This window comes from Zonotrichia leucophrys, chromosome 23, assembly GCF_028769735.1.
Source record: "Zonotrichia leucophrys gambelii isolate GWCS_2022_RI chromosome 23, RI_Zleu_2.0, whole genome shotgun sequence".
NCBI lineage: Eukaryota > Metazoa > Chordata > Aves > Passeriformes > Passerellidae > Zonotrichia > Zonotrichia leucophrys.
Window position 1 is genome coordinate 1,653,861 of NC_088192.1, and position 14,882 is coordinate 1,668,742.

The following is a 14,882-nucleotide window of genomic DNA, read 5'->3' on the forward strand; positions in this document are numbered from 1 at the left end:
TGAGGGCCACCAAAGCATCTCCTGAGTCACCTTTGGCCAAGTCACTGCTGCCCTGACCCCTCTGCTTTGCCCTGGCCCTGCAGGGCAGTCCTGGCACTGCTGCCCTGTCCCTGGCACTGTCCCACCCCGGGGCTGCCCCTTCCCAGACGCTCAGCCCGTGGGTCCTGGCCGGATCCACGGCTTTGGGGGCTGCTGGGGGCATGGGGATGGATGGGGAGGGGGTGAGGAAGGGTGGAATGGTGAAATGGCACGGCACGGCATGTCACGGCACGGCTGCTGGCTCGGCAGGGGTGGGACCCGCGGGAAAAGGTGGAGTTATCCCTTTGTCCCGGGGAGCTGGTCTGACGGGAATTGGAGCAGCAGGAGGGTGGCTCCGCGTGGCCCCAGTGTCCCGGGCCTGCCCCGTGCCAGAGCCGATGGATCCGAGGGGCTCTGAGGGGCTGATCCCGGCCCGGTGAGGATGTGCCGAGGGGGTGAGTCCGGATCACAACGGGAGGGCTCCATCTCTGTCTTCTGCAGGGGAAACTGAGGCACGGAGGGAGGAAGAGGAGCTGAGGGGCTTGGATGGGGTGAGGAGAGGAGCTGGGCTGAGCCCTGGTGGTGATGGCTGGGTGAGGATGGTGATGGCTGGGTGAGGATGGTGATGGCTGTGTGAGGATGGTGATGGCTGTGTGAGGGGGGTTCCAGAGGAGGAACAGCCCCACCTCTGCCCTCTGCAGGGGAAACTGAGGCACGGAGGCAGGGAGAGGAGCTGAGGGGCTCGGATCGGTCAGGGGAGGAGCTGGGCTGAGGGTTGGGGCTGAGATCAGAACCCAGGGTGGGTTCCAGAGGGGGAACAGCCCCACGCTCGCTCCTCCAAGCGCTGCCTGCCAGACCCAGCCCTGGAGCAGCATTTGGGGCCCGCTGCTGTCCCAGAGCTTCCTCATCACCCTGAGCAGCCCCAGCCCCACATGGACCCTGTCCCCATGGCCACCGGCCCCACACCTTTGCTCCAGCCCCAGGAGAGCCGGCTGGACCAGTGGTGGCTTCCACATCACCTCCTCCCCCTGCCAGCATGGCCACATCCTCTGGGGCTGTCCCCAAATTCCTGTGTAGGGACAGCTCCGTGCTGGCCACCCCACACCCTCCTCTCCTTTTGTCTCAGGCCACCTGGACCCCAGCAGGCACCGAACGGTGCTGATGAAGACGGGGCTCATCCTCCTCATCGTCGGGCACCTCATCTTCATCAGCGGGGCGCTGGTGCACGGCTCCGGGCTGCGCTTCGTGCTCAGCGCCCGCCACGCCGCCGCCCTGCACTACGGTGTCACCAACGGCGCCGCTGTCATCGCTGCGCTGCTGGTACCGCCCAAAACGGGGCTGGGGACACGGGGGGACGTGGGGAGGGGTCGGGATGAGGGAGGGATGCAGGGTGGGGAGGTGGGATGCAGGGTGGACGCTGCTCTGTCTCCCCTTCCCCACCTGAAATAAACATTTCCTGGGGGGTTCAACACTTCTTTCTTGGGGAGTTCAGTGTTCCTTTCTTGGGGAATCCAACACTCATTTCCTGGGGAATTCTACATTCATTTCATGAGGGATTCAACCCTCCTTTGCTGGGGGGTTCAATGCTCCTTTCCTGAGAAATTCAATGCTCCTTTGCTGGGGGATTCAACAAACCTTTCCTGGGGAATTCTACACTCATTTCGTGGGGAATCCAACCCTCCTTTCCTGGGGAATTCAGCACTCCTTTTTTTGGGAAATTCAACCCTCCTTTCCTGGGGGATTCAACACTCTTTTCCTGGAGAATCCAACACTCATTTCTTGGGGAATCCAACACTCCTTTCATGGGGGATTCAACCCTCATTTCATGAGGAATTCAACCCTTCCTTCCTGGGGGATTCAACCCTCCTTTCATGGGGGATTCAATGCTCCTTTCCTGGGGAATTCAGCACTCCTATTTTGGGAAATTCAACCCTCCTCTTTTGGGAAATTCAACGCTCCTTTCCTGGGGCATCCAACCCTCCTTTCCTGGAGAATCCAACCCTCCTTTCCTGGAGAATTCAACAAACCATTCCTGTGGAATTCAGCTCTCCGGGGCTCATTGCTGTGTGAGGGGAATCTCCGCTCCATTCCCAGCAGGGAGAGGATCCCGGTGTCCCAGGGGCTGCTCCTCTCTGACCCCCCTGTTTTTCCCCACAGACCATCTCCTGTGGGGTCTGTGCCCTGCTGCTCTCCCGGTCCCTCGGCCCTGCTGCCCTGGTAAGCACCCCCAGCCCCTCTCCCATCACCCAGCGAGGCTGCACAGCCCCCACAGCCCCTCTGTGGCTCCATCCTGAGCAGGCACATCCCCACACTGCCTCTCCTCTTCCCCTCTGCAGAAATGGGCTCTGCTGGCGCTGAGCTCCTGCAGCAGCCTGTGCTGCCTGTGCTGCCTGCTGGCGCTGCTCGTGGCCATCGGGCTCACCCTGGGCACGCAGGGCCGGCTGCTGCTGGGCCCCTGCTCCGCCGGCAGCTCCGCCCTGGCCCCGGTGAACCGCGAGTGCCCCTTCGACCCCACCCGCGTCTACGTGAGTGCCCCCGGGGGATGGGGATGTGCCGGGGTGGGGAGGATGCGCAGGGGGTGATGCTCCTCCTGTCTCCCAGAGCTCCACGCTGTCCCTCTGGGTCATCTCCCTGCTGCTGGAGGCCACGGGGATCTTCTTCAGCACCCGCTGCCTCCTGCTCACCCTGGAGCTCCTGAGCCTGGGCTGCTGCTGCCGCGGGATGCTCCGGATGAAGGTAAATTCTGATTCATGGGCTCAGCTCTAACCCCTTCTCTGCAGGGTTGGAGGTGATTTTTGGGTCCTGGGCTCAGCTCTAACCCCTTCTCTGCAGGGCTAAAGGTGATTTCTGATTCCTGGGCTCAGCCTCAACCCTTCCCTGCAGGGCTGAAGGTGATTTCTGATTTTTGGGCTCAGCTCTAACCCCTTCTCTGTAGGGCTGAAGGTGATTTTTGGGTCCTGGGCTCAGCCCCAACCCCTTCCTTGCAGGACTGAAGGTGATTTCTGATTCTTGGGCTCAGCCCCAACCCCTTCCCTGCAGGGCTAAAGGTGATTTCTGATTTTTGGGCTCTGCTCTAACCCCTTCTCTGTAGGGCTGAAGGTGATTTCAGACTCATGGGCTCAGCCCCAGCCTCTCCCCTGCAGGGCTGGAGGTGATTTCTGATTCCTGAGCTCAGCCCCAACCCCTTCCCTGAAAGGCTGAAGGTGATTTTTGGGTCCTGAGCTCAGCTTCAAACCCTCCCCTGCAGGGCTGGAGGTGATTTTTGGGTCCTGGGCTCAGCCCCAACCCTCTCCTGCAGGGCTGGGGCAGTCCAGGGGTGATCTGTGGGTCCAAGGTTTCCACCCCTCTGCTCCCACTCTCATCCTTCTCTCCGGCTTCCAGGTCTCTCTGCAGGAAGCTCCTGTGGAAAGCCCCGGCCCTGGGCAGTGCCTGGCCTTGCTGAGACTGGACAGTGGAGAAACTGCCCGGCTCTGAGGGGTAAATGACCCTGTGGATGTGTCCTGGCTGTTCCTGCCCCATTCCAGCACCAGCACAGCCCAGGACAGGGCCCAGCTGCCTCCAGGATTGTGTGGGCACATCCCCTGGAACAGGAGCCCATCCTGGGGCTGCAGCGAGGGATGGAACCGGGCTGGATCCACACCCTGCAGGGAGGAACTGTCCCCAGGGGCCCCGTGTCCCCTTTCCCAGCACGGACTGCACTGACACAAACTTTATTCTGCAGGAATTAAAGCCCAGAAGCACAAACCCATCCCCTGCAGCCCACCCTGTGGGGAAGGGGCTGAGCCAGCCCTGCCCATGGGGGTGTCTCCATGTGGGGCTGGGTGCTGGGGACCCCCCAACCACCACGGGGCTTTGTCCCCTGGGCTGTGTCCCCACATTGTCCCACCAGGCTGGGCTGTCCCTGCTCCCAGCCCCGGTTCTGGGGGTCTGTCCTCACTCAGGGGGTCTGTCCTCACTCAGGGCTCACCCTGCCTTCACCTCCCACCAGTAAAACCAGTGCAGGACCCCCCAAGGGATGGGGACAGCCCCCCTGACCCCAATACCATGCAGGCTCCATCTCCCATCCCACAGGGGCTGTGGGGGCACAGCGGGGACAGCAGGGGCTGGGCGAGGGACAGTGACCGTCAGCAGGGTGGGGGGTGCCAGGGGGGGCTCCGGGGGGCTCAGAACTGCATGGCCCCGCTGGGGTCACACTGCAGCAGGCGCACGATGGATGGGTCACTCTTGGCCCCTCTGATGAACTCCTCCAGAGACAGCTTCCCTGTGGGGAAGGGGACACAGCTCAGGCACCTCCCAGCGACCACCAGAGACCACCCAGAGCAGCCCACGGACCCCTCTCCACCCCGGGGGGGGAGCACCCAGCACCCTGAGCCCCTCGGACATGAGCCATTTAATCAGCTCCTCCTGATACCCTGGATTTAGCCATGAGACCTCTCCCTAATCCCCTGCAGCTCCTCTCATTTACCGTCGTTATTAGTGTCCATCTGTCGGAAGATTTTGTCCGTCCTTTTCTCCGGCGTGGATTCGTCTTCAGGCATGTTCATGACAGAGGAGACCATTTTGTAGATGGCCTGGGGGAAGGACAGGGGGTCAGGGTTAGGGTGGGCTCCTGGCATTGCCCACCTGGGACAGGGACACAGCTCTGGGCTTTGTTCTCCTGGCAATGGGGCTGGTGTTTGTCACCTTTCCCATGGGATCGGGGCTTCAGCTGCCAGGAGCTGCTCCTGCAGGGAGGATTTGGGCACTGGGATGCCCCTGAGGATCACCAGGTTGGGATTTGGGCAAGGAAAGCATCTCCTGCCCATTTTGCCAACACCATCGGGTGTGCTGGGGGACAGCAACCCACCCTGGAATCACAATCACGGGGGATGAGGTGACACAAAGGGGGACAACAACCCGCCCTGGAAGCATGGGAGAGCCCTGGGATGAGGTGACAAAGGGACATCTCCACGCAGGGAATGACTCGGGGATGCTCCAGCATAAAATGACCACTAGGCTTTGTTTTCCTGGGAATGGGGCTGGTGTTTATCACCCTTCCCATGGGATTGGGCTGTGGGAACTTGAGCTGCTCCTGCAGGGAGGATTTGGCCACTGGGATGCCCCTGAGGATCACCAGGTTGGGATTAGGGCAAGGAGAGCATCTCTTGCCCATTTTTCAACACCACCAAGGCGTGCTGGGGGACAACAACCCATGCTGGAAGCACGGGAGAGCCCCGGAATGCGGTGACAAAGGGACATCCCCATGCAGGGAAGGACTCGGGATGCTCCAGGATAAAACAACCCCTGCACCCACAGCTTCAGGCATCAACAGCTTCATCCCTGCTTCAGCAAAACCCCGTTCTGGGGGGTTCCAGGGGGTGAAATCCCCAACCCAACTGCACCTGGGAGGCGACACCTGGAGCAAACACCGGGTGGGATGGGGGACAGCCCGGTACCTGCACGATCTCCAGCATCTCCTCCCGGCTGATGTAGCCGTTGCCATCCAGGTCGTACATGCTGAAGGCCCACATGAGCTTCTGCTCGAGCTTGCCGCGGGAGGTGACGCTCAGGGCGATGATGAACTCCCTGAAGTCGATGGTGCCGTCGCCGTTGGTGTCGAAGGTGCGGAAAACGTGCTCGGCGAACTTGGAGGCGTCGCCGTAGGGGAAGAAGTTGGCGTAGATCTTCTTGAACTCCTCCACGTCCAGCATGCCCGAGGGACAGTCCTTCAGGAACCCCTTGTACCAGCCCTGCAGCTCCAGGTCGGAGAACTCCGTGTTTTCCCGCAGGTCCTGGAGCATCTCCGGGCGGAGTTTGCTGTTCTGCTTCCCCATCGCGCTGGGACGGGGTTGGGGACACGAGAAATGGGGGGGACAGGGTCTGGCCGGGCTCGGGGGGTCCCTGTGCGCTACAGGAGGGGACAGGGACGGGGCAGAGCTCGCTGGCAGCCCCCGCACACCCAGCCAGGGGCCGATGCTGCTCCCTCCATCCCCGCCGGCCGCTCTGAGCGCTCGGGGAGCACCAGGCAGCGCCAGCCCCCTCCTGTTTGCGTAATTATCCCTCAGAGCTCATTTGCATAATAAATAGGTGATATTTAGGTGGGATCAGGCGGCCCCGAGGAGGGGACAGAGCCGTGCCTGCGGTTCTGGGTCCGGCCCAGCTTTGGGATGGCCGGATCTGGGTCAGATCCCCTGGAGCTGGGTTATTTTCAGCTCCTCCGCTCTCCCCGTTAATATTTGATGCCTCCGGAGCCCCGGGAAGGGCTGGGGGCGGCAGGGACCTGCTCGGGGCTCTGTCCCTGCCCCGGGGTGTCCCCAGCGGGTTCAGCGCACAGGGAGGGTGTCCAACACCCACCCTGGGGACTCCGCGGTGACCTTGACCCGCTGCCGCCATCCTGGGGTGCACTGGGGGCTTCAGTGCCTGGAGCTGCCTTACCCAGAGCAGGGAGAGACCCCAGCACCCCCAAACCCCCAAAATTCCTCCGGATCTCAGAGCAAATGGGACCCCAAAGAGGAGCAGCCAGGACCCCCCAGTTCCGGGGTCTGGGACCCCTCAGGGTCTCTCCATCCCCCCCCCTCACGACCCCAGCCCCGCTCCAGCACCCCGAGGAAGGATTTGCCTGTCCCACCCCACTCAGGAGTCCCCGGTTTTGTCCCCACGACCCCCACCCGCAATACCCGAGGTCTGTGACCCCTCCCCAATGCCCGGGCAGGGAATCCATGGGGGGCTCAGCACCCCGAGAGGGCTTTGAAAGGACCCCTCCCCAAATCGGGCACCGCCGGAGGGGCGGAGGGGCGGGGGCTGGGTCCGTGCCGATGCCCCGGGCTGGGTCGGTGCCGATACCCCGGGCTGGGTCGGTGCCGGTGCCCGGGGCTGGGTCGGTGCCGATGCCCCGGGGCTGGGTCGGTGCCGGTGCCCGGGGCTGGGTCGGTGCCGGTGCCCCGGGCTGGGTCGGTGCCGATGCCCCGGGCTGGGTCGGTGCCGATACCCCGGGGCTGGGTCGGTGCCGGTGCCCGGGGCTGGGTCGGTGCCGGTGCCCGGGGCTCTGCGCTTCCTCGGTGCCCCCCGTTCCTGTGTGTGCGTGTCCCCCCCGGGTCCCCTCGTCCCCGCCACCTCCTCCTACCTGCCCGAGCACGGCCGCTGTCGCCGCCGCCACCGCCACCGCAGCCCCGGGAGCGCCCGCCGCAGCGCCGGGGGACGGGGGGGCACCACCGGTACCGGAGGGGAACCGGCACCGGGGGCACCACCGGTACCGGAGGGGAACCGGCACCGGGGGCACCACCGGCAGCATCACTGGGAACACCGGGAATACTGGGAATACTGGGAATACTGGGATGTTTTTCAGGCACTGGGAACAGTGGGGACACTGGGAGGATTTTGGGCACTGGGAACACTGGGAATACCGGGAACATTGGGAACACTGGGCGGTTTTCGGGCACTGTAAACACTGGGAGCACTGGGAACACTGGGCGGTTTTTGGGCACTGGGAGCACTGGGAGCACTGGGAATACCGGGAACACTGGGAACACTGGGCGGTTTTTGGGCACTGGGAGCGCTGGGAACACTGGGAATATAGGGAACACCGGGCAGTTTTTGGGCACTGGCAGCATTGGGAACACCAGAAGGTTTTCAGGCACTGGGAGCACTGGGAATACTGGGAGCACTGGGAGGTTTTGGGGCACTGGGAGCACTGGGAGAACTGGAAAGTTTTGGGGACTGGGAAGGCTCAGAGCACTGGGAACACTGGGAGCACTCAGAGCACTGGGAAGTTTCCATCTGAGGCCATATCGGGAGAACAACTGGGATAGGAGACATAGACTGGGAGGTTTTCTGGGGGCAAACTGGGGAGCACTGGAGAAGTTTACTGGATGGAATACACGGGAGCACTGGGAGGTTTTGGGGCACTGGGAACACTGGGAATACTGGAAAGTCTTGGGGACTGGGAAGGCTCAGAGCACTGGGAGCACTCAGAGAACTGAGAAGTCTTCAGGCAATGGGAACACTGGGAAGGAGCACTGGGAGCACTGGGAGGTCTTTGGGCACTGGGAATGCTGAGAAATCTTGGACTGGGAGCACTGGGAGCACTGGGACACGCTGTCTCCACTGGCCCCAGCAGGTGCCAGGCCAGGCTTTTTGGGACTAGAAAGGGACATTTTGGGACTAGAAAGGGACATTTTGTGCTGGCTGTCCCCAGGCCTCGGGTGAGGGCAGCAGAGCATCCCCAGCGAGCCCAGCAGGAGCAAAGTGGCTTTGGGAGCCAGGGAAAGGCTGCAGTGGGCACAGACGCTGCCCATGAGGAGCTGCCATGCCCAGCTGGGCTCCAGGAGCAGCTCCCTCCTCCGCAGAGCCCTGGGCAGCAGATGGCAGGGGCAGATGGGAGCAGGAGCCACTCTCCTTGGAATTACACAACCAAAAATGCAGCAGGGGATTAAAGGCAGGGCCCCATGGGGAACTCTCTCTGAGCTCCAGGTTTGGGGTTTGGGCACTGGGATCCATCCCTGAGCTCCAGGTTTGGGGTTTGGGCACTGGGATCCAGCCCTGAGCTCCAGGTTTGGGGTTTGGGCACTGGGATCCAGCCCAGTGCAGCATTTTGGGAATGGGATCAGGCTGGGAACACAGGAATTGGGCAGGGGAGGTGCTGCAGTGGTGATTTCACCTCTCCTGTTGTAGAAGGAGATTTGGGGATGGGGTGGGATGGGATATAAGCAGAAAGGTGAGGAAAAGGGAGATGTTTGTGCCATCCTGGGGGGCTGGAGCTGAGCCCCCCACAGGCAGCAGGGTGGGGGACAGTGGTGGCCCCAGTGTGGGGGTGCCAGCCCCCCTCTGATAATCTCCATATCTATTTTAATCCCCCTGGGCACGAGTGGCAGAGGCACAAGTGACGCAGGCTGATCTGAAAGCATCCCATTTCCGACTGCAGCCCGACCCTAAACCCAAATAATCCCCGAGCTGGAAGGGATTGCAGGAGGGACAGGCAGGATAATGCCCACGAGGGGGGCACAGCAGGGACACCAAACCCCCTCAGTGATTTATGGGGTCCCTGGCACGGGGGGCAGCTCATCCTGCCTGGTTCCCACTCTCCGCACCCCAAAATGTTGTGGACACCTCGGGAAGGGACACCCCATGAAGGGGACACCCCGAGAGGGGACATTGTGGTGTCCCTGTGCCCCAGGATGGGGTTCAGAGCTCCCACACCCCTCTGTGTGTTTGTGGTGGCCTCGGCCTGGCCCTGGCTGTTGTCCCCAAGCTGATGGGGCTCGGTGATGCTCAGAGCTCGGGGATTTGGGGTCCAGCATCAGCCTCACAGCCCTCATCACCCCTCAGTGCCCACAGGAGAGTCCTGGTGGGTGCCCACACAGCCAGGGTGGCACTGAAGATGATACCGGGGAAGGTTGGTACCCAGGATGGCCGTGGGGTCAGTCCAGCCAGGGGGTTTGCGTCCTCACCACACCACACGGGCACCACATCCCTAACCCAATCCTTCTGGGATACTGGGGACAAACGTGGGACCAGGGCACCAGCAGGAGGGCCGGTCAAGGCTCCTCTGTCCAGTGTGTCTCACCTGGGTGAGTCTCCACCAACCAGAGCGGGGGTCCAAGTGCACACCACAGACCCCATCCTACCGTTGGGCCCAAGCAGGAGCTCGTCCCCTGTACAGGGGCCCCCGTCCCTGACTCCCAGACGCGTGGTGCCCTGTCCCTGTCCCTGTCCCTGTGACACACGGCCAAGGTAAGCGGGCCAGGGTGGGGCAGGGGCTGCGGGAAGAGCCGGGGATTAAAGGCAAATACGGAGATAATGAGGATCTTTGGGAAAAAGCCCATTTGTATAATTTAAACCTCTAATAGGCTTCCTGGAATACAAAGCCCTTTGTGATGCCCCATCTCATCGGGATCAGGAGCCACTCTCTCGTTAAACCTTGACGTTTCATAACATTTCATAACGGGGCGGCTCCATCCTGTGTCCTTGTGTCCCCCATGTCCCTGTGTCCCCATTTCCCCATGTCCTCTGTATCCCCATATCCCCATGTCCCCCGTGTCCCTCGTGTCTCTCATGTCCCCGTGTCCCCATGTCCCAGTGTCCCCCATACCTCCATATCCCCATGTCCCATGTACCCATGTCCCAAGTGTCCCCCATATCCCCATGTCCTCGTATCCCCATGTCCCCTTGTGTCCCTGTGTCCCCATATCCCCATGTCCCTCTGTCCCCATGTCCCCTGTGTCCCTCTGTCCCCATATCCCCGTGTCCCTGTGTCCTTCGTCCCCATATCCCCTGTATCCTCTGTGTCCATGTCCCATATCTCCCCCATGTCCCCTGTCCCTGTGTCCCCATGTCCAACCCATGTCCCCTGTCCCTCTGTCTCCATGTCCTGTGTCCCCTGTCCCATTCCCCTGTATCCTGTGCCCCATGTCCATTCCCCATTCCCCATGTCCCTGTGTCCCCTGTCCCTCTGTCCCCAGTCCCCAATCCCTGACCCCTCCGTACCTCCATGTCCCCAAGTCCCATGTCTCCAGATCCCCATGTTCCTGTGTCCCCATATCCCCATGTCCTTCTGTCCCCGTGTCCCTGTGTCCCCATGTCCCTCTGTCCCCATACCCCCGTGTCCCCATATCCCCGTGTCCCTGTGTCCCCATGTCCCCATATCCTGTCCCTGTGTCCCCATGTCCCCATATCCCCATATCTCCATATCCCCATGTCCCCATATCCCCGTGTCCCGTGTCCCCATGTCCCCACGGTGCCACCCTGCAGCACATCCCGCTCACCTCTCCCTGCCAGCCAAGGTCTGTGCTCCTGGGTACCCCGTGTGGCACCTGGTGTGCCCTCAGCGGTGGCACCCCTGTGCTTTGGGCACTCCGGGCACAGTCCTGTCCCCGAGCTCTGCCCCAGCTCCCCCAGTCTGGGCCCTGCTGGGGGGTCAGGCCATGCCCGGGGCTGCAGCTCGTCCCTGCGTGTCCCACCCTGGGCACTGAGGTGGCACTGCCACCCCGGGAAGGGCAGGAACGGGTGACACTGGGAGGGGGCTGCACCCAGACTTGTCCCTTGTCCCCCCTGCCAAAAGGAACGCAGGGGTTAAACGCCATCAGCAGCGCCACCAGCGCCACCACCAGTGCCACCACCGGTGCCACCGCTGTCCCCAGGGCTCCCTCTCGTGGCTTCTCGGCCCTTTCTATGGGGTGACCGAGGGACACGCGGGGCAGCGGCAGCCGAGACAGCGGGGCCGGGGGTCCCCAAGCCGGGGGGCTCCGAGCGGGGCCACCCCTGTCCTGTCCCCTCCTGTCCCCTCCCGTCCCCTCCAGGCCAGCCCGGCTGTCCCCATCCCCTGCAGCAGAACCCGCGGGGCGCAGCGGGCCCGGAGGGGGTGCGGGTCCTGTCCGGGGGTGCCGGGGGATGTCGGGGGGTCCCGGCTGTGCTCCCCCATCCCCTCCCTGCGCTCCGCGGGGCCGCAGCCGGGGCGGTGTCGGCAGATGGCAGCAGCGGCGTTCGGTAGGGCTGGGATAAGGGGGCTGCCAGCATTGCCCGCACCTCCTGAACCCCCTGAGCCCCCTGAAACCCCTGAAACCCCTGAAACCCCTGTACGTCCTGAGCCCCCTGAATCTCCTGTAGCCCCTGAACCCTCTGTGTCCTGCATCTCCTGAACCCCCTGAATCCCTTAGCCTGAACCCCAGCACCTAGACCGTTTCTGCACCTCCTGAACCTCCTGAACTCTCTGAACCCCCTGTACCCTCGATACCCCCCACACCTCCTGAACCCCCTGAATGCCATGAGCCCCCTGCACCTCCTGAACCCCCTGTATCCCGCACTTTCTGCATCCCCAGAACCCCCAGAAACCCCTGTATCCCGCACTCCCCACACCCTCTGCACCTTCTGAACCCCCAGAACCCCTGTACCTCTTGAACCTCCTGTATCCTGCACTTGCTGCATCCCCTGAACCCCCAGAACCCCTCATTCCCTGCATCTCCCGCACCTCCTGAATCCCCTGTACCCTCTGTACCCCCTGTACATCCTGAACCCTCTGCATCCCGCACTTTCTGCATCCCCAGAACCCCCAGAAACCCCTGTACCTCTTGAGCCTCCTGTATCCGGTACTTTCTGCATCCCCTGAACCCCCAGAACCCCCTGTACCCCTCATTCCCTGCATCTCCTGCACCTCCTGAACCCCCTGTGCCCTCTGTACCCCCTGTACATCCTGAACCCTCTGCATCCCGCACTTTCTGCACCCCCTGAAACCCCTGAAACCCCTTCACCCCCTGTACCCCTCACTCCTTGCACCCTCTGTACCCCCTGTATCCCACACTCCCTGCACCTCCTGGACCCCCTGCCCCTCCCTGTACACCCCTCTGTGCCCCACAGCCCCCCAGAGCTGGGACTGTCCCTTTTGGGGGACACCCACCTCCATTTCCCATTTCAATGGTCCCACACCCATTTAGGGACAGTTTGTTTGGTGTCACCGCCCTGCGGGCTCGGTGCTCGGCCCCAGCAGGGCTCGGAGCGGTGAGCAGGGCTGGCTGTGAGGGGTGGGACAGCTGGCGGCTCCCAGGTGTCCGTCTGGAGCGGCTGCGGAGCCCGAGTGCGTAATTAGAGCTGCGGCTTAATTGGCAGCCGGGGGGACGCGTGACGGGCGCGGTGTGACTTGAATAGTGATGGGCTGGGGAGGAGCGGGAGGCTCAGAGAGAGCCCAGAGCGACCAGGACACCCCAAAAAGCTCTGGTAGATGGTGGGAAGGGAGAGGGGACAGGGAAAGGACAAGCAGAGCGTGGGTTGTGCCAGGAAACCCGGGATCTGAGCCCCCAGAGGGGACATCAGCGTGGTGGTGACATCCCAGGGCACCTGCTGGGCGTGGCAGATGTCGTGGGCATGGAATAGAGCGATGTTCCTCCTTTATTTGGAAAGGGGAAAGGAAAAAGCCAAGGGATTGTGGTGTTACGGTGTTCAGGCTCTGGAAAAATACCAGGGCACATCCAAAACCCTCCTGGGGGAGTCTGGGAGGCAGTGGCATGACAGGGACCTGCCTTGTCACATCTGCCAGGAGCCTCTGGGGCAAAACACCGCCTGTCCCATGTGTGGGGCTCAGCCTTGGTTCAGGATGGGGTCCAGGCAGGCAGGGAATCCTTGGTTTGTGTGCCAATCCCTGCATCCCACTGCTGGAGGACTTGGAATTCCCTCTGCAAAGGCAGAGAAGCTGCTGCTGCTGCTGCTGGCATGGAGGCACATCCTGCTGGGACCTCAGCTTTGCCTTCCTGGAGCTGTTCTGGCATCTCTGGTACCAGAATTTGGGGTTTGTGGTGCTGCTCCAGGTGTGCAGCCCACGGGGGAGGCACCACAGGAGCCTGAGCCCGGCAGTGTCTCCTGCTCAGCCTCGTGTGCTGGGGAAGGCAGGCCCAGGGGAAGCAGCAGCCGGGCCTGGAGCCACTCCCTGCATGGCTGTGCCCAAATTCTGCTCCTTCCAGCTATCCCTGCATTGTGCCCAAATCCTGCTCCTTCCAGTTATCCCTGCATTGTGCCCAAATCCTGCTCCTTCCAGCCCAAATATCCCTGCATGGCAGTGCCCAAATCCTGCTCCTTCCAGCCCAAATATCCCTGCATTGTGCCCAAATCCTGCTCCTTCCAGTTATCCCTGCATTGTCCCCAAATCCTGCTCCTTCCAGCCCAAATATCCCTGCATTGTCCCCAAATCCTGCTCCTTCCAGCCCAGCTATCCCTGCATTGTGCCCAAATCCTGCTCCTTCCAGTTATCCCTGCATTGTGCCCAAATCCTGCTCCTTCCAGCCCAAATATCCCTGCATGGCAGTGCCCAAATCCTGCTCCTTTCAACTCAGCTATCTCTGTATTGTGCCCAAATCCTGCTCCTTCCAGCCCAGCTATCCCTGCATTGTCCCCAAATCCTGCTCCTTCCAGTTATCCCTGCATTGTGCCCAAATCCTGCTCCTTCCAGCCCAAATATCCCTGCATTGTGCCCAAATCCTGCCCCTTCCAGCCCAAATATCCCTGCATTGTGCCCAAATCCTGCTCCTTCCAGTTATCCCTGCATTGTCCCCAAATCCTGCTCCTTCCAGCCCAGCCTGGATTTTGGGTCCCCCAATCTCAGTTCAGGCAGCTCCAGTGAGGTGTTGAACACCCCCTGTCCATTCCTGGTGCTCCTGCTCCTCCCCTGCACCTTCTCCAGCGCTGAATTGATGAAATTTTAATCTGCTGCCAGGCAGGAGATGAAAGGGAGGCACCACAGGCATTTCCCTGGATGCAGCAGGGACTGTGGGCTGGGATTGTCATCACCCAGGCTGGGCAAAGAGCTGGACTGGCACGGGTTTGGCAGGACAGGGCTGTCCCCTGGCTATCCCCTGGCTCTGGCAGAGGATTTTTGGCTCTTCCTTGTCCAGGAAGGATCTTTGGGGACTCCTCAGCTGGGGGGGCTCTCACTGTGCCTGTGCATGGCAAGGACAGGGTGGCAAGGGCAGGGTGACAAGGGCAGGGTGACAAGGGCAGGGTGACAAGGGCAGGGTGGCAAGGGCAGGGTGACGAGGGCAGGGTGGCAAGGACAGGGTGGCAAGGGCAGGGTGGCAAGGGCAGGGTGACAAGGGACAGCCAGAGCCCCCCACACCTGATTCACCCCCATCTCCATCCAGAGCAGGGAAAAACTATCAGGACATCAACCAAATTTAGGTACCAGGATTGCCATAAATGTGGGACCCCAGTGATGCTCCTGGGAGGCTCCAGCACACCTGGACAGGTGGCAGATGGACACCTGGGACAGACAGACAGACAGACAGACAGGGAGGGACACACAGCCAGCACACCTCACCTGAATCCCTGTCACTCCCCACTGTCCCTGGGTGCTGGAAGGCGCCACCCGTGCCCAGAGCCACCCAGGGCCAGGACACCCCATTGCTGGT

General features: G+C 62.0%; 2 protein-coding genes across 3 annotated transcripts; one reads left to right on the forward strand and one right to left on the reverse strand.

Annotated features, from left to right (window-relative positions):
• The first annotated feature begins 460 nt into the window (after positions 1–460).
• Positions 461–3,562, forward strand: TMEM54 (transmembrane protein 54). The gene is made up of 6 exons (XM_064731860.1): positions 461–473; positions 1,145–1,338; positions 2,176–2,235; positions 2,355–2,543; positions 2,620–2,754; positions 3,400–3,562. Exons 1-6 carry the CDS (start codon positions 461–463, stop codon positions 3,490–3,492), a joined length of 684 nt encoding a protein of 227 aa, XP_064587930.1. The 3' UTR covers positions 3,493–3,562.
• Positions 3,563–3,712: 150 nt separating this feature from the next.
• HPCA (hippocalcin) lies at positions 3,713–7,241 on the reverse strand. 2 transcript variants are annotated; one of them, XM_064731453.1, is made up of 4 exons: positions 7,121–7,241; positions 5,454–5,905; positions 4,484–4,589; positions 3,713–4,279 (listed from the first exon to the last, which is right to left on the reverse strand). In XM_064731453.1, exons 2-4 carry the CDS (start codon positions 5,829–5,831, stop codon positions 4,182–4,184), a joined length of 582 nt encoding a protein of 193 aa, XP_064587523.1. In that variant the 5' UTR covers positions 5,832–5,905; positions 7,121–7,241; the 3' UTR covers positions 3,713–4,181. The 2 variants fall into 2 exon arrangements, with proteins under 2 accessions (XP_064587523.1, XP_064587524.1); XM_064731454.1 differs by having other exon boundaries at positions 5,454–5,835; positions 7,121–7,187.
• Between the last annotated feature and the right edge of the window lie 7,641 nt (positions 7,242–14,882).

Excerpts from the sequence above, each read along its gene's own strand:
- HPCA (XM_064731453.1), bottom strand. The coding sequence starts at position 5,831 with ATGGGGAAGCAGAACAGCAAACTCCGCCCGGAGATGCTCCAGGACCTG. Across the intron at positions 4,590-5,453 it reads AGATGCTGGAGATCGTGCAG|GCCATCTACAAAATGGTCTC; the intron begins GTACCGGGCTGT and ends TCCTTCCCCCAG. Across the intron at positions 4,280-4,483 it reads GATGGACACTAATAACGACG|GGAAGCTGTCTCTGGAGGAG; the intron begins GTAAATGAGAGG and ends CCTTCCCCACAG.
- TMEM54 (XM_064731860.1), top strand. Across the intron at positions 2,236-2,354 it reads CCCTCGGCCCTGCTGCCCTG|AAATGGGCTCTGCTGGCGCT; the intron begins GTAAGCACCCCC and ends TCCCCTCTGCAG. Across the intron at positions 2,755-3,399 it reads GCGGGATGCTCCGGATGAAG|GTCTCTCTGCAGGAAGCTCC; the intron begins GTAAATTCTGAT and ends TCCGGCTTCCAG.